General features: G+C 46.1%; 1 protein-coding gene across 1 annotated transcript; it reads right to left on the reverse strand.

Annotated features, from left to right (window-relative positions):
- Positions 1 to 11,022: 11,022 nt before the first annotated feature.
- ptchd1 (patched domain containing 1) lies at positions 11,023 to 21,008 on the reverse strand. The gene is made up of 5 exons (XM_062379108.1): positions 20,916 to 21,008; positions 20,067 to 20,649; positions 16,403 to 17,117; positions 12,672 to 13,390; positions 11,023 to 12,584 (listed from the first exon to the last, which is right to left on the reverse strand). Exons 2-5 carry the CDS (start codon positions 20,478 to 20,480, stop codon positions 11,484 to 11,486), a joined length of 2,949 nt encoding a protein of 982 aa, XP_062235092.1. The 5' UTR covers positions 20,481 to 20,649; positions 20,916 to 21,008; the 3' UTR covers positions 11,023 to 11,483.
- Positions 21,009 to 26,582: the final 5,574 nt, after the last annotated feature.

Below are 26,582 nucleotides of genomic sequence, written 5' to 3' on the forward strand. Positions count from 1 at the left end.
GTAGATATGTAGCATGTTTACAAAAGGCAGTTCAATCTTATTGTGACGTACATACCAAACTTCTTAGAAGAGTTTGAATATCAACAGAGGGTGTGTTGATATTAATTCTTGTGGCGAAAAACTGGCCTGAAAAAGAAAATGTACACGTAAGAGGTGGGTTGGACGATCTATTCTTATAATCACATGATGGGTGTATATGTATTTTATTTGTAACCCCTTGAAGACGAATGTCGCAAATTTGCCTCAAACCCCATTCCGGTCTTAATACCGCCGAGGTGATGATTTTCCCTGATGGTGCAAATGCTACACATACCAAGGAAGGTATTGGAAGTACTCTACTGCCATCTTGTGGTCGGATTGGAAAATACATACTAGCCCCTTAGGACTGTGCAGCAAAGTTCTTTAGAGGTATTAAGCTGTATTTTAATTACTGTTGTGATGGAACAGCAATGATTGTACAGAAAACATGTTGTTATTCAATTTCAAGCAAAAGCAGAATCAATATAATAATCTATAACCAAAATTTGTTAAATTAAGGTTATGCCCCATTAGGCCTAATGTTGCTAATTTGCCTCATACCTAAATTTATATCTATTGTATATGCTATATTGAAATTAACAATCACCACTTAATTTAGCATCTATATGACAGGCCAATAACACCAATAATCTTTTTTTTTTAATAATTGGAAATTAATTCAGGCATTAAGGGGTTAACAGAGCAATCATATGCAGACAGGGAAGATCCTGGTGGTTTTCTTACTTGAAGATTTGCAGAATGTGGAGCAGTCACAGAAGTGAGACGTTTGCTCTGAGACAGAGGAACATGGTGTCAGCAGCAACAGCAGAAGAAGCAGTGAATTCAGGTGGATAGTTTGTGTTGGTGGTGATACTCACTGCTACAGGAGTGTGTTGTGGGTTGTAGGGCTGCGTTGCTGAAGCTGAGCTGCAGGGGAGAGCTAACAGATGTAGAAGATGATAAGTGTGTCGTGCAAACACACACACACATACACACAGGCTGACAGTGAGTACAGGGAAACAAATGTGATGTTCACCATTTAACGGTGGAGGTTGTGTTGGACTGGCAGACGTCATCCAGGGAAGACGTGAAGGTGCACCTCACAAAGTTGTCACCAGGGGACGTCACGTTCTCGCACAGATTTCGGCCTGACGGTGACAAAATCATCAGGAGCATCAAGAGTGTGTGTTTGTGTTTGTGTGTTCTTTTTACTGGGGTCATTTAAACTTCTGTACACACATCTGACCCCAAACCTTACCCAGGGCCTCAAGTATACAAGTATAACATACACACAAATGTTTTTACTAAGCTTAAAATGTTCCTCACAAAGATAAAAGTACAGGAACACACACACACACACACACACACAAACACACACTGCCTTGACTTGAATGTGTGTTTCTCTGCAGTATTCAAGTGTCTGCATTCCTCTTGGTGTTTTGCATACACAGTATGTTCAAGTGCATTTGCATGTGAGGTGTGTTCTCACTTTGTAAGTATAGGTGTGTTTGTGTTCACAGTATCATGCCCTGTGTGAAACTTTCCATATTTTGATAATTTATTCATTTGAAAGTCCTGCTTAATGTCTTTTTTTTTCGTCCCTGTTGTTCACAAGCTGAAATTCTAATGATTGGGACGTCAAATTTTAATGTGTTAGTTTTGTGTTGTGACGGATTGGGAACAAGCAGCGACTGAGTGACGAGTGCTCACCGACTCTCTCCACCTCTCCCATGATTGTCGCTCGTGCCTTCTCGCTTCCAGCTTGCTGCAGTGCAGACGCTCCGGCCAGCTGCAGATCACACACTGAGACGGCGTGGCCGAGCTTCAACAGCACGCCGCAGGTCCTATTTCTGTAAACACAAAAGGTTCACCCCCTAAAGTCAGGAGGAGAAATCTCAAATACACGAATACAGCAAAAATACCCGGTGACATGATTTACCTCATCTCACTTTGTTCACCACAGGAAACCTCGACTACCTGAGAAGAGAGAGAGAGAGAGGGAGAGAGAGAGAGAGAGGAGTTGCATTTGTCTGTGTCTTCTGGGAGAAGTTGTATTCTGAAAAGTGCAAAGATGTTTCCTGTTTCGGTGACACACTGACCTGAACATTTGTTCCACCCTCACAGAAAATCTGTGGTGCATTTACTCTGCAGCCAAACGCTGTGGTGAGCTGAGAGTGAGATGGAGAGACAGAGGCAGACAGATGCTGAGATGACGGCAGATAACACACACACAGACACACACATATATGCATACAATAATCAGGAGTTACCGCCCTAAATAACAGGAATCATCTCGACTTTAGCTTCAAACAGAACTCTGGACTAAAAGGGTCATGATGCCGGTTCATCTCACTCAGTTTGAGTCTCAACATTCCAGGTTTTGTAATTTCCCTGTGTTACACAACAATAAATGTTCCCTTGGCCAATTCAAAAATTAATTTCAGGTGATTCACATGCTTGGAATGTTCTGTTATTCTGACACTATTACGCTGCTGCTCCTACGATCTAATCCTGGGCCTGAAATACTTGTTTGTGACAATGAGGCTTTTAAAGTTATTAATAAGAGACGACAGGGTGGAGACATAAAGTCGACTGAAAGAACAACAGAGAGGATGAAGTGAAGAATTCTATCTCACCAGGTCTGTCACATCACTGCTGTTCCTGGCCTCAACGTTTAGGAACATCCAAAAATAAGCGTCTGTGGAAAGATCAGAAATTGTTTCCAACCAAATATAAGAGAGTATAAATAAAACATCCTGATGGAACAAAGAGTGAATATTACTCACCTGTATCGGAACAGAGTCCGCTGATGTTACAGTTTAATGGTGGTGAACCTAAAAGAATAGAGAAAACAATTAGACAACAATATAAACTATTAATACACACTATGTAATATAAGATACATATATTTTTTTTAATAATCCCAAACTCTTTCTTATTTTAAGTGATTTTCATTAATACGTTTCCATCAGGGGCAAATTCTTATCCTAAATTATATTTGATCGTAAAATTAGTAACTGACCCACATTAAATATATTGTCATATTTATATAGATTTATCATTTACTTTACTGACGTTCTAATGTTATATTGTATAAATAGAACAAACTGCCACAATGGACGAAAATAGTTGAAGTGAAACTATTCTTGGAGTTATAAAACGTTTTGTTATGATGAACCGAATAAAAAAAGCATTTAGTGCGACGAAAAGGGCTTTGTTCTCTCCAACAAGACGATGAGTAACTTCTGCTTTGATCTAAATTAGGTTTAAAGTCTTAACAATTCATCGTCTCACGCACAAACACAAGATGTCTGACAGCGACTGCATCGCTCACCTGTGGTCGTAGGCGTCTGGCTGCTCAGGGGAGAGGCAGCCGTTGATATGACCGGAGCTGAGGTAGTTTCTGCTACAGGTTACAGGTTGAGTAAGAATGATGTTTGAATATATTCATCTGAGGTGTAACTGTAAAAAATGACACTTACCTGGTGGAGGTGAGAATATGCGAACAATTGAAGTTGTAAATCCTTAAAACAACAAATTTGGTCATTAAGGATGTATCAGCTTCAACAATCTTCATCTATCTCTGTATCAATGTTGAGATTAAAACAACAAAACCGATTTAACAGCCCCCTCCCTGTATCACAAACATACAGACACACAAGCATATACACACAACATGCATGCGAGTGTGTAGGTCACCTGAAGACGTGTCATTAGTAACACTTCTGCGAGCACGAGGACGACCTCTCACCCGTCTGTGGTCTACAGGAAACATGGAAACATGCAATATTCAACAACTAACATGCTCTACACACACATGCACCACTACTGTACAGACAAGTGTTGGAGATGGAGACACAAGCACAGAGGAGCCGAGAGTGATGTTCAAACCTCATATGAATGTTCATCTATAGCAGTATTTCACTTTCCTATTATGTCTGAGCATGTTTTACTTTGCAGATTTGGTTCTATCATTAATAGTTTCAATGTTTTATCCAGATATGTAATATTTAATTTCACACCTCTTCTTGAAAGGCTGGCGTCACCCAAGGCATTTTGAAACATCACATTCATATCATAGGTTTCATGAGGACTTGACAACTGGAATGTTTATTCTCTATCATGTTTTGTTTGTTCTTTTATAATAATATAATAATATTTAATATGGATCTATGCCAGTTTTTCTTGAGATACATCTCGTTAAAGAAAATGTGGAAGAACTGGTTTGAAAAACAATCTATAGCTGCTTTCAGACGAGCACTGAACTCCAGAGAAGCTTCGGACTAGCCCTGAAGGGAGAGCTTCGGACTTTCTGATGGTTAAAAAAAGTGAAGGTCAATAGAAACCACTAAAGGTCCTCAGAAGGATTCACGGTTGGGTGTGTCGTTGTAATAACAAAGACAAGATGAATATGTAAGGAGGAGAAAGTGGTGGGATACAAGTATAGGACGCAGACTTCAAGAAAGATTTAAGTGATAATGTCAAACTCCATGTTCAATGTCCTGTAAAGGAAAACACGTGATGTCCACAGCTGAATTAATCGGTTAGATCCTGGCTCTGCTGGCGGCTCCACCCCTGAACACCAACTCAGGAGAAAGTGCAGAGCCTTATTCTGAGGAGACCCTACAGAGTTCATACTAGAATAAGACGCATGCTCGAAAACTTCTAAACATCATCATGCGAACATCCAGTGCTTTGTCTTCAGTAAAACACAGCAGGGAAAAAGGATTTCGCATTCATGAATTCTATGATGAAGAGACAGAAAAGACAGCCTTGTATATCTCTTACCACATGGAAGGTTAGGGTCCGTCTGTCTGGCATTGGGACCGATGACATCCCAGTAACGAGTGTCCCAGCCGATCACGGTGCCGTCCTCGCAGGGGTGATGGTCGGCCAGGTCGGCCCAGACCCGGAACATGTACAGCTCCACTCGTCCGAGCCGGGCCGCCGGGTTACTGTCTCTGAGACTGCAGCCCAGCCGCAAGGAGCCGGAGGCGGGGATGGCCTGAGCGACCACGGTCCTCTTGGCCACTGTTTGCCAATCGACCTGAAACATTCACACAGATCTGGTGTCATGAAGAAAGTCATGAAGTGAAAGTTCCAAGGTCTAGTCTGGAAACCTGGCTTCTCTTATTTCACAGATGTAGTTGTCATTTCTACCAGAGAAGGACTTTGCTAAATAGCCGTTAGCTAAGTTTAAATTTATACTAACGAATACTTGTACACAACAGATATTACCTCCAGGCTGAAGGAGTTGCTTCCTATGTCCCTCCTGAGACACACCCTGTGCCAGCGCATCAGGGACAACTGGACAGGAAATCGGTGTCGGACCCTGAGCAGCCACACGTCCAGCCCCCCGTCGTCCCCCTCCAGACCCAGGTCGGGCCGGGGGGCATACGCCGAGCTGTAGGAGAAGGCCACCCAGGATCCAGGCACCAACACACGGATGTCCACGCACACGGTCGTCTGAAAGAGCAGAGGCATGGCGGCCCTGTCCTGCAGGGTCCAGTGGTCCTCACAGCCATTCAATACTGCCTTGGTGTCTCCCAGGAAATGGCCACGTGCTGCAACGGCAGAAAGACATGCAGCTGTGAAGGGATCATTTTAATACGTGGCAGAAATAGTCTCATGAACTAATATCTCTAAACGAATCTACCTCTGGGTGGAGCAGCTGCCAGCAGCAGAAACCAGGTGACCAGAAGGAAATGGTGTTTCCATCTCCATCGTTCTTTAAAGCCATACATCCTCCTGGAAACACAAATGCATTTTTACATAAATTCACATTAGATGAGACGAGGTTCTTTCTCCTTCCACCACTCAGCCAATTATTCAAATATTTCCGTGTACTTTTGGTTGGCCACAGAATGGACTCAGTGTGTGTGTTTGTGTGTGTGTCTGTGTGTGCCAGCTTCCTGTGTTCCTGTCCCCGTTGTTGCGTGTAGCTGATACACACAGTGTTTGTTCCTACTCTGGGATTTCACAGGAATTCTCCTTCAGAGCCGGTAAACTAAAACGATCGAGTTTTATCTGTGGCTTTGTCTGCAGTGGGGGGGGTGAGCTGCAGGGCAGGGCTGGACTCAGCAGATGGGTTACAGCTCGCTCAATTCACACCTTTATAAGTTACAGGTTATTGTTGCATGTGTCTATGTGGTTGATACACTTCTGTTTACTCCTATAAAAGACTTGGATATGATACAGGAGAAGACAATACGGGGGAGGCCTCGTCACGAAGATGCTGGAAAAGGGGAAATTCAAGGAGGTAAAGACAGAAACAACATCGACTCTTTGACCGTTTTCCTTTGTGTGTTGATTTCATTCTCTCTATTTATAGGAAATCAGGACAAGGCCCTCAGAGGTGCTTTATTTTTATAATCTCCATAAAAAGAAAATGAGCTAATTGTGTTGTGTCATCGCTGCATTCGTTTCTTCTCCAGGTGTCAAACTAATTGGTTGAGCAAATATTTCTTCAACTGATTAAACTGTTTGTCACAAACACACTGTTCCTTCAGCCTTGTTCCCTCAACGTAACCTCGTGATAATTAAAGTAAATGGGTCATTAAAACCATTAAGGGATTATTTGCATATACATTTCATACACGTCATGATTTAATTTTAAATGCAGGGAGTGTCTGCAGTTCCACGGGATTACAAAGAAATGCAGACACACAGGGTTTTTCTGGCTGGAGGATCCAGCAGCACACACCTGAAGTTTATCCAAATGTGATTCTGTTGACCCATTAAAATGACTCCACAGCTGTGTCTCTCATTCTGTCTCATTTGACAGATTGGAAGATTTCATAGAGACATTAGGCTGGTTTTTTTCTTTGCTTGATTTGAAACAGACACAGATATCGAGTAACATCAGCAAACATCTTAATTACTCTGGTGTTGAGACAGAGCTGTATGTTTGCCTGTGATCATTGTGTGTTCTGTGTGGTGTCACCTCAGAGAAAGAAACCCTCCCTGCCTGCCGAGGCCTCACGGCGACCCAGCGACCACTCAGTCATTGTCAAACTTTGACTTCTGTTCCCACAATCTGACTTTCTTTGAAGTCCAAGAAAAACGAGAAAGAAAAAACTGCACTGACACATTTCTTGAATTTTTCTTTGTCTTTCCTGTTCTTCCGCAGAGCCCCTGTCACTTAACGTGGTTACAAAAACAAATACACAACTTTAAATGTTTTAAATGTGTGTTCAAAAGATGAGAAAGATGCAGCCGTGTCCCTCCTAAACCAGTGTGTTAGTTATGTTGTGTTTTTCTTGTCCTGTGTTGATGCTCTGGAACTTCTTCAGAATGATGAGTCATGCCCAAATGTAACCAGAGCTTTTTATGAACAGTTTATGGAGCAGAGTGAAGTTAGAAAACATTGTGTTTATCCTACCTGGTTTATCTGCAGTGAAGATTTCTGCTTTATCATTGTTTACATGTGTAATTTATTTATACATTTCAAGAATCTTCTGAGCAGCTGTTAAAACGACACAATCTTCAAACCCAATTTTGAATTTAAATCGCTTTGAAGAGAAATTGAAGAACAGGAAGTGATAAAGTGGATTTTGTTGACATGATGGAGATCAGCACTCATCGCAGGTCAGTCCGTGTGTGTCTCAGTCCGATATGGTGAAATAAAAAAAGTTATCGAAATCATCTAGTGGAGATTTATGATGCTGTAGTTTATCCGAGGACGCAAAAGAAGAAATGTTGAACTCTGTCCACAGACTGAAGACACGCAGGCCCACTAACTGCTACAGAGCGCCGGCCACTCACTTGTGTATTAAATTGTTATTATCTAGTTTCTTAATCGCCCCAAACTCTGAACGGAACTTCCCAGGACCACCATGAATACACAGGCCCAGTGTGAAGTTGATAAAATGACCAGTTTCTGAGATATGCGTTCAACATACAGACGTTTGTGGATTAAGGTTGATTATCAAGTTGTGAAAGAAGTCTTTAAATTTCTTACCTGATGCTTTTTAGATGCATCCTCAGTGTTTATACTAATGTGTGTCTGATATGTAAGTGAGTCCTATGGAGGAGGACTTGTCATCACATGTTGCTCCGGTCCCTCCATTCCTCCCGTCATCTCCTTCATCCACCTTTCATGAGTCCAAAAGTGCCAAGATATCTCTCTCTGTCTTCCTCTCCTTCTTGTTTTTCCTGGTGATGCTTCCTCTTCCCTTCTTCCCTCGTCTCTTTCCTCACTTGCTCCTCGCCGTCCCTCCTGTGTCCACCTGTCTCTCACATAAAAGCATCGTCTGCGGCGTGTCAAGTCGCGTACTCAGGATTTCTGAAATGTGATTTCTGCCCTGAGGGCAGACGGTAGACGTAATCATGACACACCTCCACAGAGGAGAGGGAGGAGGGACGAAAACAGACGGATAATGACAATGAACAAAGTTTGACAAATGTGTTTATGTTTCAGGTTTTACAGGATGCAGGGTCAGACAGGTCACGGGCAGGGTCTTAGCCTTGATCTGATGTGAGATGAGCAGCAGAGTGTATAAAGCAAAAAGCAAAAAATAAATAGCACAGTAGAGCGTGAAATGTTGAATTCAATGTCGACAAACTGGCTGAACGTCTTCTGCTACTTGTTTTGTGTCTTACACACACACACACACACACACACTCTTCCACACACAGGTGGCCGGGCTGTGAATTTGAGGAATGGAACCTGACGATGGACAACAAACGAGAAGTGAGCAGCGTCACAGTGACTCTTCAAATCCGAGTGTTTTTAACTTCCCTGCAGTCTCATGTCTGTATGAGCCGGACAGAGTTTTACTGATGTTGTGGGGACCGACTTGAGTTCACCCAGTCTAATAAAGGGGATTTGTTTGACTTTACTTCCTCTGAAGAGGACACAACTGTGTGTGTGTGTGTGTTGTGAGAAGGCGACTGGATATTTGAGGTGTTGACCCTGTTGTTGGCACAAGGGGGCGATGAAGTCTACAGCGGTTCCTGTTTTTTCCACTGGGGCTCAAGTATCAGCCTTTGTTCATTTTTACTGAGGGATGACAAAACAGTATCATGTCGGCGGAGCTCGTCGCACGTTACCGCTCTGCCCCTGTGACGCAGCACTTCTGGGCGGGTTGTCGTCAGCGTGCATGTGAGTGTGTCGGGGACAGACAGGAGACGGCAAATTATTCAAACTCACTGCGGTTTGGGAGGAGTGATAGAATCCAGGACAGGGGACGCTTTGTCAGATTACATTACAAATTTGCATATTTGCTTCCTGGGTCAGAATTGGAATGGTTATGTTTTTCATATGACCCAAAGGAGACGCAAAAAAAAGGCCAAGACAACGACAAGCAGACACAACATAAGGATAGAGAGTTGACAAACAGCCACAAGGACAATTAATACGACAACAAAGTCACACAGGATGTCATTTGTAGTCACTTTGCGTCCCTTTCCGACCGGGTGGCTTGTTTCCGATGCGGTGACCTTTCACGTGTCTGTTCCGTGCTGCACCCAGAGGCCTGTTGTCTCACGATCCATCTCCACGACTGTACTTGTGAAACCAAACAGTGGACGCGACAGGGAACAGGAGTGACAGCGCGTGGGAGGTGTCGGTGGTTTTCTCAATCCTGTTTCTCGCCTGAGGGGGCTCAGTCTTCAGTTCGGGTCATTAGTCAAAGATTGCTAAACACTTCTCGATTACCTCTCGGCCTGGATCCTTTGTCACAGCTCGTTGTGCAATGTAGACGATTTCCAAATAGCATAGAAAGTTCATGTTTCTCTTTGTGTGGATTACATTTACAAAGAGCTGCAGCCCTGTATTTTTCTAAGCGCTATAAGAAACCAAGGGTGAGGCAGCCCACAGCTGGCGGTGCCTTCACCTTGAAGCTCACACACGTGCTCTTAAAGAAAAACCATCAGGCTGTGACTCCTGCTCAGAGCCTGAACAATGCTTCCATTCAGCCGAGTGTCAGGGAGGAGTGTGGATCAACAGCAGCCAGCGCTCCCACACACACACCTTCAGCCACAGAGACGCATTCAGGAACAAAAAAGGCAACGAGCTCCTTCGCTGCAGGGGGCGACATTCACAGGAGGATGAAAGAGAACAGCACTTCCATCGGCTACTGGTTTCCTCAAACCATTAAAAAAAGGTCATGAATTTACTGTGCTGAGGCAAAATGTGTCATCACAATCTCATAGATCAGACACACATGTTGAATAACACGTCTATCTGTATCTTCACATCTGGAATCCAGAAAAGAATCGAAAATAATAACATTGTGCTGATGATTTTGCAGTTTTGAAATGAACTTCTTGTAATTATGCTCTGGTTTTTTGGTTTGTCATCGATGATCTGATTTGAAGCTTTCCCAGTTTTGGATGAGAGCTACAGCTCTCGCTCTGATTCAGTCGCTTTGGACTAAAGAATCTGAAGTAATGATGGTTTCAGGGCGATTTCACACCCTGTCTGTTTGGTCCGGACCTTCTGACTCGTCTGTTTGGTGTCGCAACCAAAATAACAGGTGTGAAACGCGCCCCAGGCTTCAGTCCGGACCTACGCACCAAGAATTCATCTGACCTGAAGAGGTGGCCACAGTCTGCATCACACTGACCCACGGTTCGGTTTGTTTGCAGTGAGAAAACAAACTCTGTTCTGATATTTGGACCAGTTGCAGAGAGTTGACATTAAATAATTGAAGAAGAGAAGGATGAGGAAGTGTCTCGCAGGATTGTTCTTCAGCCGTCACCTCAGACGTCATTGTGTTTACACAACGTTAATGTTGCTTGTAGTAGTAGCATCATGTTACAGTAAGTTTATACATTTGATTTATTAAAAAGTTGCTGATGTCAGACGCACGCCCATCTTCAAACCAATCCACCGGAAGAATAGGTCACGGCAGGATGTTTGTTTGTGAAACATAATTCATAAAATCAAATAAAATCTCATTAGAATCATTAAAACCCAATAAATGATTTAGACAAAAACACCTTTTCATTTCAACACAAGATTGTTCAAAACATCACGTCTGAAAACCACGTTTCCTTCATTTGATTTTATTTGTCCAGAATTAAAGTAGAAAGACTGGAGTTATACAGATGATGCCTCATGTCGTTGTAGCTGAACTTGTGCAACTTGATAATGTGGGACAGAAAGCAGGAGCCAAACAATGTGATCGGATACAAAGCAAAGTCTTGGAGACGAGCGAAAAGTGCAACACTTCCTCTGTCGCAGGGTCACATCCCGGGGGGCCTGACCTCAGCCCATCCTCGACTCCTGATTGGCCACTCAAGAAAACGAGCCTCGTTAACATGCCACACAGCGCTAGCAACAAGCAGGTAACCTACTCTCCTTCACTTCTCTCTCGACCTTCACACTCTGTTCTCCCTCCCCTCGTTCTCCTCCGTTTCTTCCTCTCTTCATCTTGTCTGCAGTGTGCGGCTACTACAATCAACCGCTCGCCGGTCGCCATCGCAACCGGGGGCCTGAAAGACACAACACCAGCGTGTGATCAGACTGTGGTGATCTGGTCGACCACTCGCGTGCTGTCGTTCATTTCCACACACTCCACCTCCTGTCTCGGCCCCTCGCCTCCGGGCCCTTGGCCCTGGGTCTTGGAGGGGGGCAGGAAGGTGAGGAGGGTGGGCAGGAACGCCAGCGTGTGCAGCGCCGAGCATCCGGCCGTGAGGGTGAGGCAGCGGAACAGTGTGTGTGTGAGGTTGGACCGCACGGAGCCGACCGGCACCAGGGCGGCGCCGTAGCAGATGAGCGTCTGTAGCGAGGGAACTCCGTGTCGCTCCAGCGCCACTCTCACCCAGCGAGTCCTGCTCTCGCCCCGGCCCGAGGCAAAGCCGCAGAGGAGGGGCCCGCTGCAGTCCGCCGAGTGGCCCAACGCCGAGATCAGACACAACACGGACATGCAATCCAGCTCCACGCCCCACAAGGTCATGAAGCCCAGCACGCCGAACTGCACGGAGAGCAGGGTGAGGCCCAGCCAGACGGAGACCAGCGGCTCCACCACGGCCAGCGAGGACAGACCCAACAGGAAGAGCACCGCCAGCAGTGAGTGTCTGAGGGGGGAGCTCACCGCGGCAGCGTAGCGGTCCAGGTAGACGAAGGAGGGGTTGAAGATCAGGAAGCGAACGCGCGAGGTCAGTGACAAGCGCCGCAGCGTGTCCAGCAGCACCGACATCTCCTCACGCTTGTTCTCCGTCGTCTTCGCCACCAGGAAGATCCTCGACGCCGCCACGTCCGGCTCCTCGCCCTGACCGCGCTCCGCAAATATGATGTCGTCTGCGAAGTGGGCGAACTGCGGCTCGTGGAGGAAGGCGTGGCGGAGCGTGTGGGTGAAGTTTTCCCGCGGCTGGCTGGTGGACTGGTTGCGGTCCGACAGGTAGTTCAGGTACGCCTCCAGCCAGCTGATTCTCTGGAAGCCTTTGGCGTATTCCAGCAGGTCCCGCTGCACTGAGGCATTCCAGTAGGGGGCGCTTTCGTAGATATAAAATCCAATGACGGGGGAGTACGAGCTGAAATACCGCTGCTGGGCCCGGGTGTACAATACTGTCGTTGTATCCATGGCCACCAGCGCACTGGGGTCCGAACCCTGCGTCACCTGTTGACGACAGAAAGTGTTAGCATCAGGCTGAGCAGAACATTGTGTGTGTGTTTGTGTCTGTTTGTGTGTGTGTGTGCGCTTCACCTGCAGAAAGCCCATCAATCCAAAGGAGATGTAAACCAGGTAGAGCAGAACAACAAAGGGTTTGACGTAAGTGTTTGTGATCCAGTCCCCATAGCAGCGCCTCACGCACCCCAGCAAGAGGTGAGAGTCCTGAGGGTGAGGCTCCGCGCTGAGCGTGGACTGTGTGTGCGAGGGAGGGTGTACGTGCGTGGCGGTCTCCACATGTTCGTGTCCGTGTGAGTTGTGGTTGTTTGCGGTGTGAGGGTGTGTGTGCGTGTGCGTCAGGTTAGGATTCGGTGGGGGGGCGTGACTGTGTGCGACCCCGTGTGGTGCAGTGGTGGTTTGAGTCTCGTCCTGGTAGCGGGTGTACATCAGACACCTGTACCAGGCCGGTTTAGAGTCCAGCCGGTCCGGTTTGGGGACTCTCCGGCAGAAGCAGCCGTGTCGGTATCCCGTCTCTAGGTAGCCGGTGAACACCAGGCAGGAGCTGTAGAAGGACAACATGTAAACATAGCTGATGGTGACGGCTAAGGCGGCGGTGCGGCAGAACAGTCTGACGGCCTCCATGTTGGTGAGCGGCGAGGCGGCCAGGCCCAGGGTCATCAGGTGGAGCATGGTGGAGCCGGAGAACCGCAGCATGACGTCCTCAAAGACGCTCGCCACGCGCTCCTTCACGTGCTGGTCCTCCCGCGTCCGTCTCCACGAGGACAGCATCTCGAAGGAGCCGAAGAGCCCGTGACCTGACGGCCAACAGAAAGAGAGACGGAGGATTCACATCGGAGGGTTGTGCTTTATTACAGATGTACCCAGACAAAACTACTCAAGGGTGACTTTTATGTATTTATAAATTTATATCTGCACATAATCGATATTTTTACAACAGGAGCTGATAGAATTAGAGTTAAAGAGATTATCCTAATCCATCAGGGGGAAAGAGACGGGTGAAACGGATTTCCGAAGCCGTCCGACGAGCACTTTGGACGTAGAAAATCATCTCCTCACGTTAAATGGAGTCACGCAGAGAAAACTCAATGCAAAGGGCCATGACTTTGCAGTTTCCCCCGAGAGCTAACAAGCATTTTTCAATTCTTTAAGCTCATTGACTCACAGACTGGAGTAGCTTGTACTTAGATGGATATGTAAACCCAGCACCTGCTTCCTGACATGTGAGACAACTAAAGGATTTCTTAAAGGCAGCTCTGCATTTCCTTGAAGAGGAGCTGCTGCTTGATCCTACACACGTCCCTAACTGAGGCTACGCTAACCTCAATGTTCAACATTTCTCTCCAAAGCACACACTGGTTTTGTGGGAATAACGAGACATAATAAAGCCTCAAAATCAAAGTTGTTCCTCAGAAACCGCGGCGCTATAAATACGAGCTTATTTCCAACTAACCCAGATTTCTTCTGCTGCATTTCTTTTGATTGATCCCGTTTGGCCTCGTTCTACGTAGCAAAAGGAAGTGGAAGTGGAACTGTTCTTTAAATCTCACCCCTCAACTGTAAATACGTGAAACGACAGATGCTACACACCATGGAAATGCTGTTTTCTCCTGACCTTGATGATTTTAACCATTGCAGCAGCAGCAGCACAGTAACACAACTTATTCCCAGGTCTACATGAATAAAGCTAAACGTTTTTGAAAAGCTATGCATTGATGAAGATACAGATTTACAGCTGCTGAGCAGGTAACATCTGGAAACGTCACTGCCCATTTGTTGGTGCATCTCATGAGAAGACGTCCACTCTCATGTGAAGGCACATACGTGTTAATATGCATGAAGCAGATGGTTTGTAATGGTTGCCTCGTCGGTGGTTGCCATGGCATCCGTGAGTTACCAGTGACACAAGTACCTCCCCCTCCCTCCCTCCCTCCCTCCCTCCCTCCCTCTCTCTCTCTATTGACCTCGTCCATGGCAAAACACTTAACACCTTAGCAGAGGCTCAACATAACGAACACTGCTGGGGCGTGGGTGCAGCCGAGAAAGTCTGCAGATCTCTTGCGTGTGTGCAAAAGAGTGAGGCAATTCATAAATACAAAAAAGATGCAACTCCGAATTGTCTCCGGCCTGTGATGAAACAACAAATACAACACAACGAGTCGTCTTTGTTCGTGGGATCACTGCAGAGTTTGATACGAGGGAGGAGCTTTGGTCTTTGAGATCGATACACGGCTCCAGCCCGGCGAGGATTTTGAATTGAAAAAAACTTGATTTGGTCTGAAATCCAGCTGTGAGTAGCATCACCATCACTATCATTTGACATCAGACACAAGCCCGAGCAGCTCCAGCCTTCACTTTAGAGAAGATAGTGTGATGTATGTGTTCAATAATTAAGTTATGACTCCCTCAGAAGGAAAAAGGATTCCCCACCCGGGGCTGAGGTTTACTATTCACCACATTAAACAACTATTTATGTTTGTAACCAGCTTTGCAAATTAATAAGTCTTAAAACACGTCTTCATTTACGACCACCTCTTATTCTTACCTTACACAGTAATCCGGCACATTTGTCCTTTTTTTCCTCTCCTCACACTTCCTCCCACCTTTTTCTTTCTGCCCACCAGCATTATGAAAAATCACCGCCCCCCCACCCCCCCGCTGTCTGCTCGTCTTCCTCCTAACTTCATTTTCTGCTCAGAGAATCTGTATCTCAGCCCCTGTTCCGAGTGATATTCCATCAAACCCCCCTCTTCATCTCTTTTTTCTGCACGTTTCCACTCTACGGTTATTTTAAGGGAGTAACAGCAGCTTTCCTCCTCCACATTACACAGTAATTATGGTATAGACTACATGTGTGCATTAGCAGCTACGCACAGTACATCCCAGTGTGTAGTATTTATGCACCCGAGATAAACTGCCTGTACTCCCTCACATGCGTTTCCACTTTACTCCTCGTTTGATCATATTCAAACATATATATATATAAAAATCTCTATTGTTAACATCCATGTTTACTTAACCTGGTGATTTTCGATCTCAATTCATAATTTATACAACTAAAGAGTATAAACTGAAAATTAGGAGCCCTCCCTGAGTGGTATCCCTAATTTTCTATTTATGACCCATGCAGCAGCCAGCCACCAGGTGATTGAGACACTTTGGCTTCACTTTTGGGAAGATGTCCATCTTTATATGCAGTCTATAGGAAAAACGCATTTAATGTAATATAAGTGTGGATCTGCACAATGGTGCAAATGGGGCTGAAGCTTTTTTAATTTATTTAACACTAAGAGTTATTGGCTTGGACGAATATGCACTTTACTGAATCCAATTCTGGTTGTAGAGATTTGGACAGCGTTCATAAACCAATTTGTCATGTTGCTGCAGATAGAAACATCAAATTACAAAACGTTTAAATCATTTTGTTCTGATTCTCAAACCAGGCACAGAGTGGAGAATCTTCTGCTCTGGATTGGCTCCAACTCAACCACTTTGATTTTCAGAACCATTTCAGTTGGAGCTTTCTCTCCCTGTCAGAAATCCGGCCTCCCCCTCACCGCCTCAACCACTTGTCAGTCACATTGATGATGTGTCGACTTTGAAATGGCGTTCAGCCTGAGGCTGGCATCTGCAGGACCCGTCACAGGTGCTGAGAGAGCAGACCACAGACAGTCTGGGACTTTAAGACAGGACCACAGCCGGTCTGTCGTGTAGCAGCTTCGCCTTTCTGTGATTTTTTCTCTGCTTTTATGTCGTTATTGTTTATTATTTGTTGTTTAACCATCAGAAAATATCCGTTTGAAACTCACCCAGCATGACGAAGGGGATTCCCAGGTACGTGGAGTTGTAGGTGGCCCCGGTCAGGTTCAGTATCCCAGCAGCAGTGAGGCCCGACAGTGTGATCGACAGCAAAGCCAGGAGTCCCAACCAGGGTTTGGACCTCACGCAGTCCCTCATAGAGCAGCAGAGGACGGCCAACACGCCGCACGCCCCCAAGCTGACCAACAGGGGGCGATGTGCCAACACCGACGAGAACTGGAAGTCTGTCCTCAGAGAAGAGGAAGTGGAGGGGTAGAGCCCCATCTTCGGGTGCAACGCCGCAAAGTGCTGCAACTCTGCACAGAAGGCCTTCTCCCATTGGCCGGCCACCCGGTCCATGAGGCCGCCTCGGGCTTGGAGGTAGTAGGTGAGCTGCAGCGCCCGGGCAGAGCGCACGCCTTCGCCTTTGCCCCCCGTCCCCAGACCTCGCACCGCCCCGCTGGGACCCCACCCCTGCACCCCGCCCAGCTGGTGTCCGATGTACGCCTGGCGCCCGTCCGCCAGCTGCGTGATCGGGTAGCGCAGGACCGGGGCGGAGATGTTGGAGGCGCGAGCTGACTGGATCTCCTCCATGGCGCGGATGATGTCATCGATGATGCAGACGTTCTTGTCGTCCGGGAGGCAGAGGTAGGAGAAGGAGTAGTTGAAGCTGTTGAGGCCTGAGGCCGGGACCGTCACCTGCATCTGGTAGATCCGCCTGTGGAGCTGTGTGCAGAAGAACACACACACACACACACACACACACACACACACACACAACAAGGAGGTTCATTAAGTACAGCACAATTCCATCTGGATAAAGTGCAACAGGCTTAAAAAAAGATCCATGAAGGTTCTCTCTGTGCAAAGGGGGACGTCTTTGTGTATTTTGACTTTGCAGGTGTTTGTGTAAAGGACGTCTGTGGAAAGGTGTGTGTGTGTCTGTGTGTGTGTCTTCACCCGACAGCATAACAATAGTGGTCTCTGAATCCTCCTCCGTCCAGAGAGGACAGCACTGTGCTGGTTACTAAGCAACAGGCCTGATGCCAGTGTCAGCCACAGCCAATCTGGGTGGCTTGTTGTGTGTGTCTGTTGTGCGTGTGTGTTTGTGTTGTGAGAGTGCGTGCAGGAAAGTCAGTTAAAATTGATTTATTTTGAAAGTTACTTCCTTGAACCACCCTGCCCTGATGTTGTAAGATACAAACGTCGATAAAATAGTTCATTTAATTTTCTTGATTACGATCTTTCTTTATCGCCGTTTGTAGTTTTCTGGAATGAGCAATAAAATTCCTGGACATGAAATGCGATGATATTGTTTTTCACATATACATATAGGAATGTTTCTGGTCGGACTTGTTCACAACAACAAGGAAAAAGACACAACACTGCACACAACAGTATGCTATTGTCATAATAATATGATTTGAACAACCTTAGAGCTGTTTGGACTTTAAGAGATTTGGACCGTTTGTTTAAATGTGAATATTTTATACAAAAAAAATTGAATGCAAACTGATTTTACTACGATCCATCTCAATAGGTACCAGGTCAGTTTACTTAAAATCCCACCGTGCACCTCAAGGTGGCGCTACAGGAGGAGTGAGGTGAGGACGACAGTCAGCCATGACTGTGACTCCAGTATTTTTATGGGAACAGCTGTGGAGATATTTCAGTCCGGTACAAAGAGACCAATAAAAAACACTGCTGCATTTCCGAGGCCCTGATGTTTGTTTGTGCGTCTTCACGTCACATCAAGAGATATTTAACACGGCTTTCTGATACAATGGAGACGAGTGCAGGCAGCAAACATCTGTCTGAAACATCTGCGGTGAAGGCCTGACTTGTTCAAAAAGCATCTTCAGACTCACACGGCTGCACAGACACTAATCAATGATGCACAGAATAAATAACAGAAGAGGAAGACATGTCTGTGTCTTCACCTCAGCCTCTGAGCGCAGTCAATGGCTGTGACTCACTATTCCTACTATTATTTCAAGAGCTGGTTTCACGGCTCCTGCAACCGCAGCTGCAGCCGCCTCCTCTGAGAGCGAGCGCATGCAACAAGTACCCGGGCAGAGAGGGGACGCTGAAAGGCTTTCTGGGTAATAAAAGAACTGGCACCCTGCAGTAAGACGAGGCAGCGGAGACACAAGATGAAAAGGGATAACAACAGAATCTTCTCTCAGATGATGTGGAACAGTGTAAGGTTATATAACAGCGGATGTTTCTCTTTCATGCACCAACCTGCTCTCTCTCTCTGTGGCAGTAAATGAGGAACAGTCCTCCGTGTTTACTTAAACTGGGTCACAATGAAGCACCTTTCAGGCCGTGCACTGGAGTCTGGACGTTTTCCAGGACTTTTCGTGCCAACGTCCAAGTAAAAAAAATGGCTGGACAATGTCCAAGTGAGCCCATGTGTGAATAGTAGGGCCGAGGATGAGGGTCATGTTGAAGGAAGAAGATTTCGAAAGTAAAGTCGCAACTACGAAGAAACTTACGGCAATGAATCCGTAATATTACAAGAATATGAATTACAACGTCATGCTCTTCCCGGGCGCCGCCCCTCACCTGAATGTCCCAGACCTTTTCCCGAGTTGATGTCTGAAGACAGCAGAAGAGACCGATGGAAACACAGACACAGGCTCCACATCACAGCTCCACATCAGAGCTCTAAGACCCAGCTCTGTTAGTCAGCACGCTCCCATTACAAACTCATAACTTCATCAAATCTTTGGACTAATTGCTCCAGAGGTGTCGAGCTTATCCTCGTTAATCAACCACAAGAAGACCGGCGTGGAGACAAGAGGCGTCTGTGTGTCCCTCTTTGTAATTAAAACGCTCCGCTCCATAACTTTTAAGGTTGTCTGGGACGCTTGCAACAGGACGCCGGCGTCACGTTTAATTAGCGTCAATCAGCGAGGACGAGGAGGAAGACACGTCTGTGGACAGTGTTTGTGCTCGGGCCGGCAGACGCTGACCTTCGACCCCAGTGTGTGCTTGTTCTTGGAGCTTGACTGGATTTATGATGTGACGTGTTTTTATGCAGCTTAAAGAGCCAAAGTGGCACATTGTCCTCCTTCTGCAGCGATGCGTGGATGGAAGCAGCCCCTGGGAGCTTCTCCAGGGAACTTTACACTCCTTAAAATCACTGATTAAATGTGTGTGTCTGTGTGTGTGTGTGTGTGTGAGAGAGAGAGATGGTGCACGCCTTACAAACACTACTTCTTTCAAATAAAAAACGAAGCAATTTAAAATGTGAAAATTATATTTAGAAGCTGCTCCATTTATCATTTTTACTTGATTTAATTTTACTGAATGAGGCTATAATTATATTTTATATATTTTTCGGGACCAATATCCATTAAATTCTGTTGACTTTACAGAAATAGTTTGTAAATGTTTCTCTTTAAGTCCAGATTGAAAACTTAAGTGCTTTCAACTCAACTATTTGACTAACTCTAAGGTCAAACCATCTTTGCATTTTATTTTGTTATTTAACATATATATATTAACAGTTTTTTTACAGGTTTATCATGTGTATGTCTCTGACCTCTTTTGTTTTGCTGTGTTTAACTTTCTTTAGCGTGCTTTTTGATTTTAACCTGATTTCTTTTCTGCCCATTGGTTCTACTCGAGTCTGGAATGTGCCGGGTCTTGCAGTGCGCGTGCACATACCTTCAGTATGATGTCCAGGTGACCCGGGTCCAGCACGCTCCCCTTTCGGCTGGTGACGATCACGCGCCCGTACCGACCGGGCGTCTGCAGGTCCGAGTAGAGCGCGTGCTTGGATCGGTTCACCGGGAACAGGCTGTCCACCAGGTTGCCCTCGATCTTGGCCAGGCTGTGCTTGGGTGCGAGCAGGTTCTCCACGTCCTCCTCCACGCGGTACCGGCTGAAGCTGGCGCCGAGCAGGATGGAGAGGAGCACGGGCGCCGAGGCGAAGAACACCGGGTGGCTCGCCACGAACCGGCCCAGCGCGTGGAAGGAGGTCCGCAGGCCCGCGTGCAACACCTGGCGCAGCATCCTAGCGCGCGGCCGCGGCTCGAGCCTCTCCCACCGACCGGAAAGCCCCGGAGCACTGGAGAGCATCAGGGGCCGCCGGACGCATCGATGGGCTCCGTGGCTCTCAGCCCGCGGGAGGAGAGGTGACGCCGGGTGGTGGCAGGATCTGTCCCCGGAGCAGGAGGTCAGCAGCCGGGGAGAAGCCAGCCCTCCTCCGGTCACAGGGGCGCCGCGTTCCCCGGGGTTCTCTCATCCGCTGGATCAACACAGAGGACACAAGTGCGTTAGCGGATCCGGCGTCTCTGCAACATACCGGCGTTCAGCAGCCCGCAGCCCGGTGCCTTCCCGCGCCCTTCACCCTGCACGGATCCGTGCGCAACAGAAAAAGCATCGCAGCGCCAAATCTGGCTCGTAATTAGATGATCACACCTCAGCCTCCCCGGTGTGGAGCCGCGCACTCGGACAGGTTGCAGTCACACACGGGCTGGGGGGGTGAGGGGGGGTGGGAGGGGGTGCACATACCTGCAGAGGGGAACCAGGGGGGCCGACCCCGTGATGACGGAGATCCTCTCATTCATCGCGTCCAGCTCCACCCTTCATCATCATGGTGTCGTGGTGTCGCGGTCCGGTAGCCTGGCTGAAAGTGACGCGGTGTGCACGCGTGCACCGGGTGGGGGGGTGGGGGGTGGGGGGGATGCCGGTAGAGCGGATCAGTCCGGTGTTTGGGTTTTCCTCTGCGGCAGAAGGCGTCCCTGTCCTCCGCCCTCTCCTCCTCTCCTCCTCTCCTCCTCTCCGCGTCGCCCCGCTGTCGCTGTGGCGGAGCCGCTGGTTGTCCTCCTCCGCCGCCGGGCTGCTGTCTCCCGGCAGCTCTGCTCCGATCGGTGGGAAGGCACGTCACTGATTACCGGCCTCAAACCGGGGACCGTCTCCCTCTCTCTCCCTCTCTTTCTCTCTCTATTTCTCTGTATCTCTCTCTCTCTCTCTCTCTCTCTCTCTCTCTCTCTCTCTCTCTCACTCTCTTTCTCTCTATTTCTCTGTTTCTCTCTATTTCTCTGTTTCTCTCTATTTCTCTCTCTCTCTCTATCTCTCTCGATTTATCTTTTTCTCTATTTCTCTGTTTCTCTCTCTCTCTCTGTTTCTCTCCACTCTCTCTCTCCCCCCCCCTCTCTCTCTTCCCCTCTGAGACCCCTTTCTCCTGCCCCGCCCCTCTCTCACTTTCTCTCTTCTGCTGCCACAATGCAGAGAAACAAACACTACTCAGACTGAGTGGTACCAAGTGTGTGTCTGTGTCTGTGCGTGTGTGCTGAAATTATAATCTAATATTTCTATCAATCCAGATAAAAAATTTTTACAGCATTTTATATTGTATAGTGGCTCTAACACAAAGTCACAACAACAGAAATCCCAAAACATAAAAGATACAAATCACACAAAACGGCGACAAAAGCACGACACAAATAATTAAACACGACAACAAATCTCAAAACAAGAATGACAAATCACGTGAAAGAGCAACATTAAAAAAAGAAACAACATTAACTATTGAACAATACAGTGTTTGGTATAAATAAACAAATCTTTATCTTTATCTTTTCAAATACACAACAAACCACGTGAAACATACAGAACAAGCATGACAACCAATCATCAAACAAAAACACAACAACAGAAACACAACAAAACACAACAAATCAAGTAAAACAACAAATAACACAATAGATCACAAAACACAACTCAAAGTCTTTTAAAGAAACTGCTGACAGTGCGTGTTTGTCGTTGTGTTTGGTTTGTTGTGTTGTTTTCACCTCAGATCTGCTAAGAACTACTTTAAACTGTGATATGTTTATAAATGATTTTATAAATAGTTTTATTCCGGCTGCTGTTCTGAGGATTCATGTAAAATCACAGGAAACATAATCCTCTATATATTTAATATTTTATTTAAACCTGTTGGAGTTTTAACAAATTTGTATTTCATCAATTTACTCTGTGACATATGCAACTTCATAAATTTGCGAAGTCACATATCGTCATACAGTGTGTGTCTTTGTGTGTGTGTGTGTGTGTGTGTGTGTGTGTCTTTGTGTGTGTGTGTGTGTGTGTGTGTCTGTGTGTGTGTGTGTGTGTGTGTGTGTGTGTGTGTCCCAGTTGAAGATTCATGAAGCATCTCTTAGGTTTGATGTTGAGTAGCCAGTTGCTATGGCAACCAGACAAATTACTTTTTTTTTTTAACACAGTGCAGGTTCCCATGGCAACGTTGATGCCACCCATCCCCCCCGAAAACACACACACACACACAGACACACACATACTAGCACACCCACATTACACCTCCACACATACACACACACCTTCTCTCTCTTTGTGTGTCTGTCACACACACCTGCTGGCTCTCAATCTGGTTATAGAGTGGATGTGTCGGATACAAAAGACAGACACACACACACACACAGACAGACACACACAAAGCAGGGAGTGGAGATAACAGTGTGCTGCAGACGCACCGAGATCACACACTCTTCCCGTCTGCCTCCGTATTTAAACCCATGAAATCAAATGGACAAACTGTGTGTAATGGTCCACGCGGGGCCACTAATGGCTGCGTCCTCACTGGGAACCATTAATCAGAGTGGTTTGTAATAAAAACATCCAGACACACATTGAACAAGGTTTCCTTTTTACCTGTTCGCCAGGACAGTGCGTTCAGACACACAAGATTAATACAACAATATGTGTTTTACAAGCAAAGAAATCTCCTAAAATCCTAAAAATAAAACACTTTGTAATTGTGTATCTAAAGAACAACAAGGACAACACTCACATTCACAGAGACACAACATTCATCTTACTGTTAGAAATGGGGAAGCTGGAAAATTAATGTATTTCTCATTGATTTCTGCTGCTGCGGTAATTGGTTTATCAGAGGAGAACTCACATCCATCTTCACTGTGCATTAGCAATTACCTGATATAACTCATTTAGTTAATAAAGATGATTTCATTATCGTGTTAAGCTGCATCCACTGCCCGTGTCCACCTGTTGCTTCAGCTCCAGACCATGTGACCGAGGGTCACTGACAGTCTATGAGGAGATTTCACATGAGTCTGCGGCTTCACGAAGGATTCACGCTCTTTGCTTCACGGGTTCGATTCCCTTCCCACTGCTGCAGGATCATGGGAAATAGTGTGGTTTTGCTGAAATGTGTATAAGTACATTTCCTCCGACCTCACGGTGAATCTCTCTCTCTGTTATCCAAGGTCACGATCTTTCTCTCACCTCAACTAAGTGCTGCGAGCGTCCAAACATCCCCGAAGTGAAACGAGGCTGTCGGCTGGATTATCACACGGCACGATCGGAACATTTTAAATTTGATTCAAAAATAGGTCATGAGCATAGAATGTGTTTAAAGATGAAAGATATGACATCTATCCAAAGGTGAAGCTGAAACATCTTGATCGCCATCTGGTGGCTGGCTTTGGTATAGATCATAACCCTCACCTTCTCCATGTTAGCAGATGGGACAGCTACAAAATTGTTTGAGTACATTTAAGTACAGAGGTTTGTTCCTGTGTTTAATTATATTAGTTATTTGACGCCCTAAATGTGAGGTCATGATTGACAGCTGTCCCTGACTCCAGATTGGTTGAGGACGTCCAGACTTAAGCGTGAAATAATGTCCAAAAACGCAAAATGGCAACACCTGTATCCAAGATATGTCATTTTTGTACAACAGGAGAAAGAGGAGAAGTGTTTATATATTTATATACACTGCTAATCACTTTGCACAATCCACCAATGGGCTCTTTTCTTTGTAACGGGGACAGTTTCTCTTAATAACTCATGTTTAGTAGCTATTACTTCTACAAGGTGTTAACATGCTACTGTGGGTTAACGGCTCTGAGAAAAAATCTGAATTAAAAAACTGGAAAAAGGCAAAAACATGTGTTTATACACGTTCTAATCCACTATTCAATGAGGCGTCAATTAGCCTTTAATCCCCATTAGCCGTCCAGCGCAGGAATGAATGAGCGAGCGCCCCCCCCCCCCCCCACCCCGGGGAGGAAGGAAGAGCAGAATGGGAAATGAAAGACTGCAGAGATATACGGGGGCTCGGGGCAGATTCTGATAAGAAAAGTACTAATTAGCGTCGCTGAATGATTTATAGAAATCAGAAGTGTGTGTGAGTGTGTAAGTGTGTGTGTGTGACAGCCAGAGGAAGGTGGAGAAAATGAATGGGCTCCATTTTTACCGGGCTATTTTCAGAACCTACAGAAACAGAGGAGGGGAAAATCCTCCGGGGCTGGAGAGCTGTGACCTACGACTACACACGCACTTCCACACACACAGACCCACATTTACACAAGATGAGGGAACTGGTTCTGGCAGCAAAGAGGAGAGCATCAGGTTGTTATTCCTCTTGTGTTTGTCAACCTGCCTGACATCCTCCCTCCTTTATTAAAGAGAGCTATATGGACGCAGCATCGGTCGAGGGCCTGTATACTTTTATACATTTGTGAATCGGCTCCTCCCTCTGCGTCCACGCTCCTCCACCGCCCACCTTCCTCTTTCTTACACCCCTCCCATCCCCCAATCCATCTGTTTTGGTGGAGGCCATCTATTAATAAAGAGTCTATCCCTTCATTTTCCATTTCCCCCCGTTCTCCTGTATTATTTATTTACCCATCTATCCGGAGTTACATGGGGCAGATATGGTTGCCAAGATCGGAACGCATCCAATCTGCCTTCTGCGGGGACAAACTTTTACCCGTTATGAGAAATCAAGACTTCATTTCACCCCAACTCCTCAAGTCGGATTCCAAATATGTAAAAATCGTGAGCCGCTGAGATTTATAATTTTAGCACAGGCTCAGTTTGGCAGCTCTTCATATTCAAATGAAGAGAATCTGCAAAAAGTGTTAGAGCGGCTGAGTCAGTTCAAACGGGGAAAATCTTCCTGATCAGAGGGATTTTCACACTCCAGCTCCGAGGAGTCATAACGTGGCAGCTGGAGGAGGAGATGGTAAAATGTTTTTTTTTTTTTTTTACAAGCTAATAACGGTGATTAACTACGAACAGCACCTCCAAATGTGGGAGAGGCCTCAGAGCAGCCGGATGACAATCAGTCATGATGATCATAAACCTGAGATGAAGCACAACTACAGTAGAATAGGTAAAACAGGATAATATGCAGAACTGCTTAAAAAATTATTAAATGAATATCAAAACGAATCTCACTTTGCTTTGTGCAGCGGCAGCAACACTGACGCAAGGAATTTGGCTGAAGAATGCAGAACCCCGGAAAGGTGACGTGGGTCAGGGGCAGAGAAGAAGAAGAAGAAGAAGAAGAAAGAACAAACTCAAGAATGATGCTTTTGCAAAAAGTTTTATGAAAGTGTCAAAGAAAATCTGCCAAAATCCTGTCGGCTCTTCATACACCTGCTGTGTCCGTGGGTTGGTCAATAATAAACCTATCTTTACTTATATATTTTTCGCGAGTCGACTGAATACAACAATGGACGACATGACAGCTCATCAGTGCCCCCTAGTGGCCGGTTCAAGTTAGCAGCTAGATGCTTGAAAAACGTTGTGATTGACAGCTGATGCACAAAATAATGTTGTCCATGTTTATAAACAGACTTTGGATTAAACCTAGTTCACATCAAATAATATGTTTTATATTCAGGCACAAGGTTTGTGTGAAAAATGTCGTTTTAAATGACACGTATATGATTTCAGATTTAAAGAATCATCTTTTTAAACACACATAACTCAATGTCCTTACTGCACCATATAAATGTCTGTGTCTCACTGAACATGACACTTTCAGTCGCAGAACAGAAGCTCTCAGCCGGCAGGGGGGGGGGGGGTTGCAGAAAGGATGGATTTCTCTTCAGTTTCCACTCTGCACACATGCTTCTGAAAAACACTGCAAATCCACAACGTAGGAACACCGGCTCTCTCCCTGACGGCCGGTCTGTCAAACTCAATCTCATCATGTCTCAGTTCGACTGTTCTCGGTGACACCATCTGGATCTCTGCCTCCTTCCATGTTTCCAGTTCATCCGTCCATCTTCATTTTCCTCTCTGCTATTTCTGTGCGTCTACGTTCGGCTTCCTCCCGGTGGTTCGGCAGCATTCGTAATTTCTAAATGTCATTTGGACATTAGCTCATGAGGCCTGCAGGCAGGA

This window comes from Platichthys flesus, chromosome 21, assembly GCF_949316205.1.
Source record: "Platichthys flesus chromosome 21, fPlaFle2.1, whole genome shotgun sequence".
NCBI classification, from domain to species: Eukaryota; Metazoa; Chordata; class Actinopteri; order Pleuronectiformes; family Pleuronectidae; genus Platichthys; species Platichthys flesus.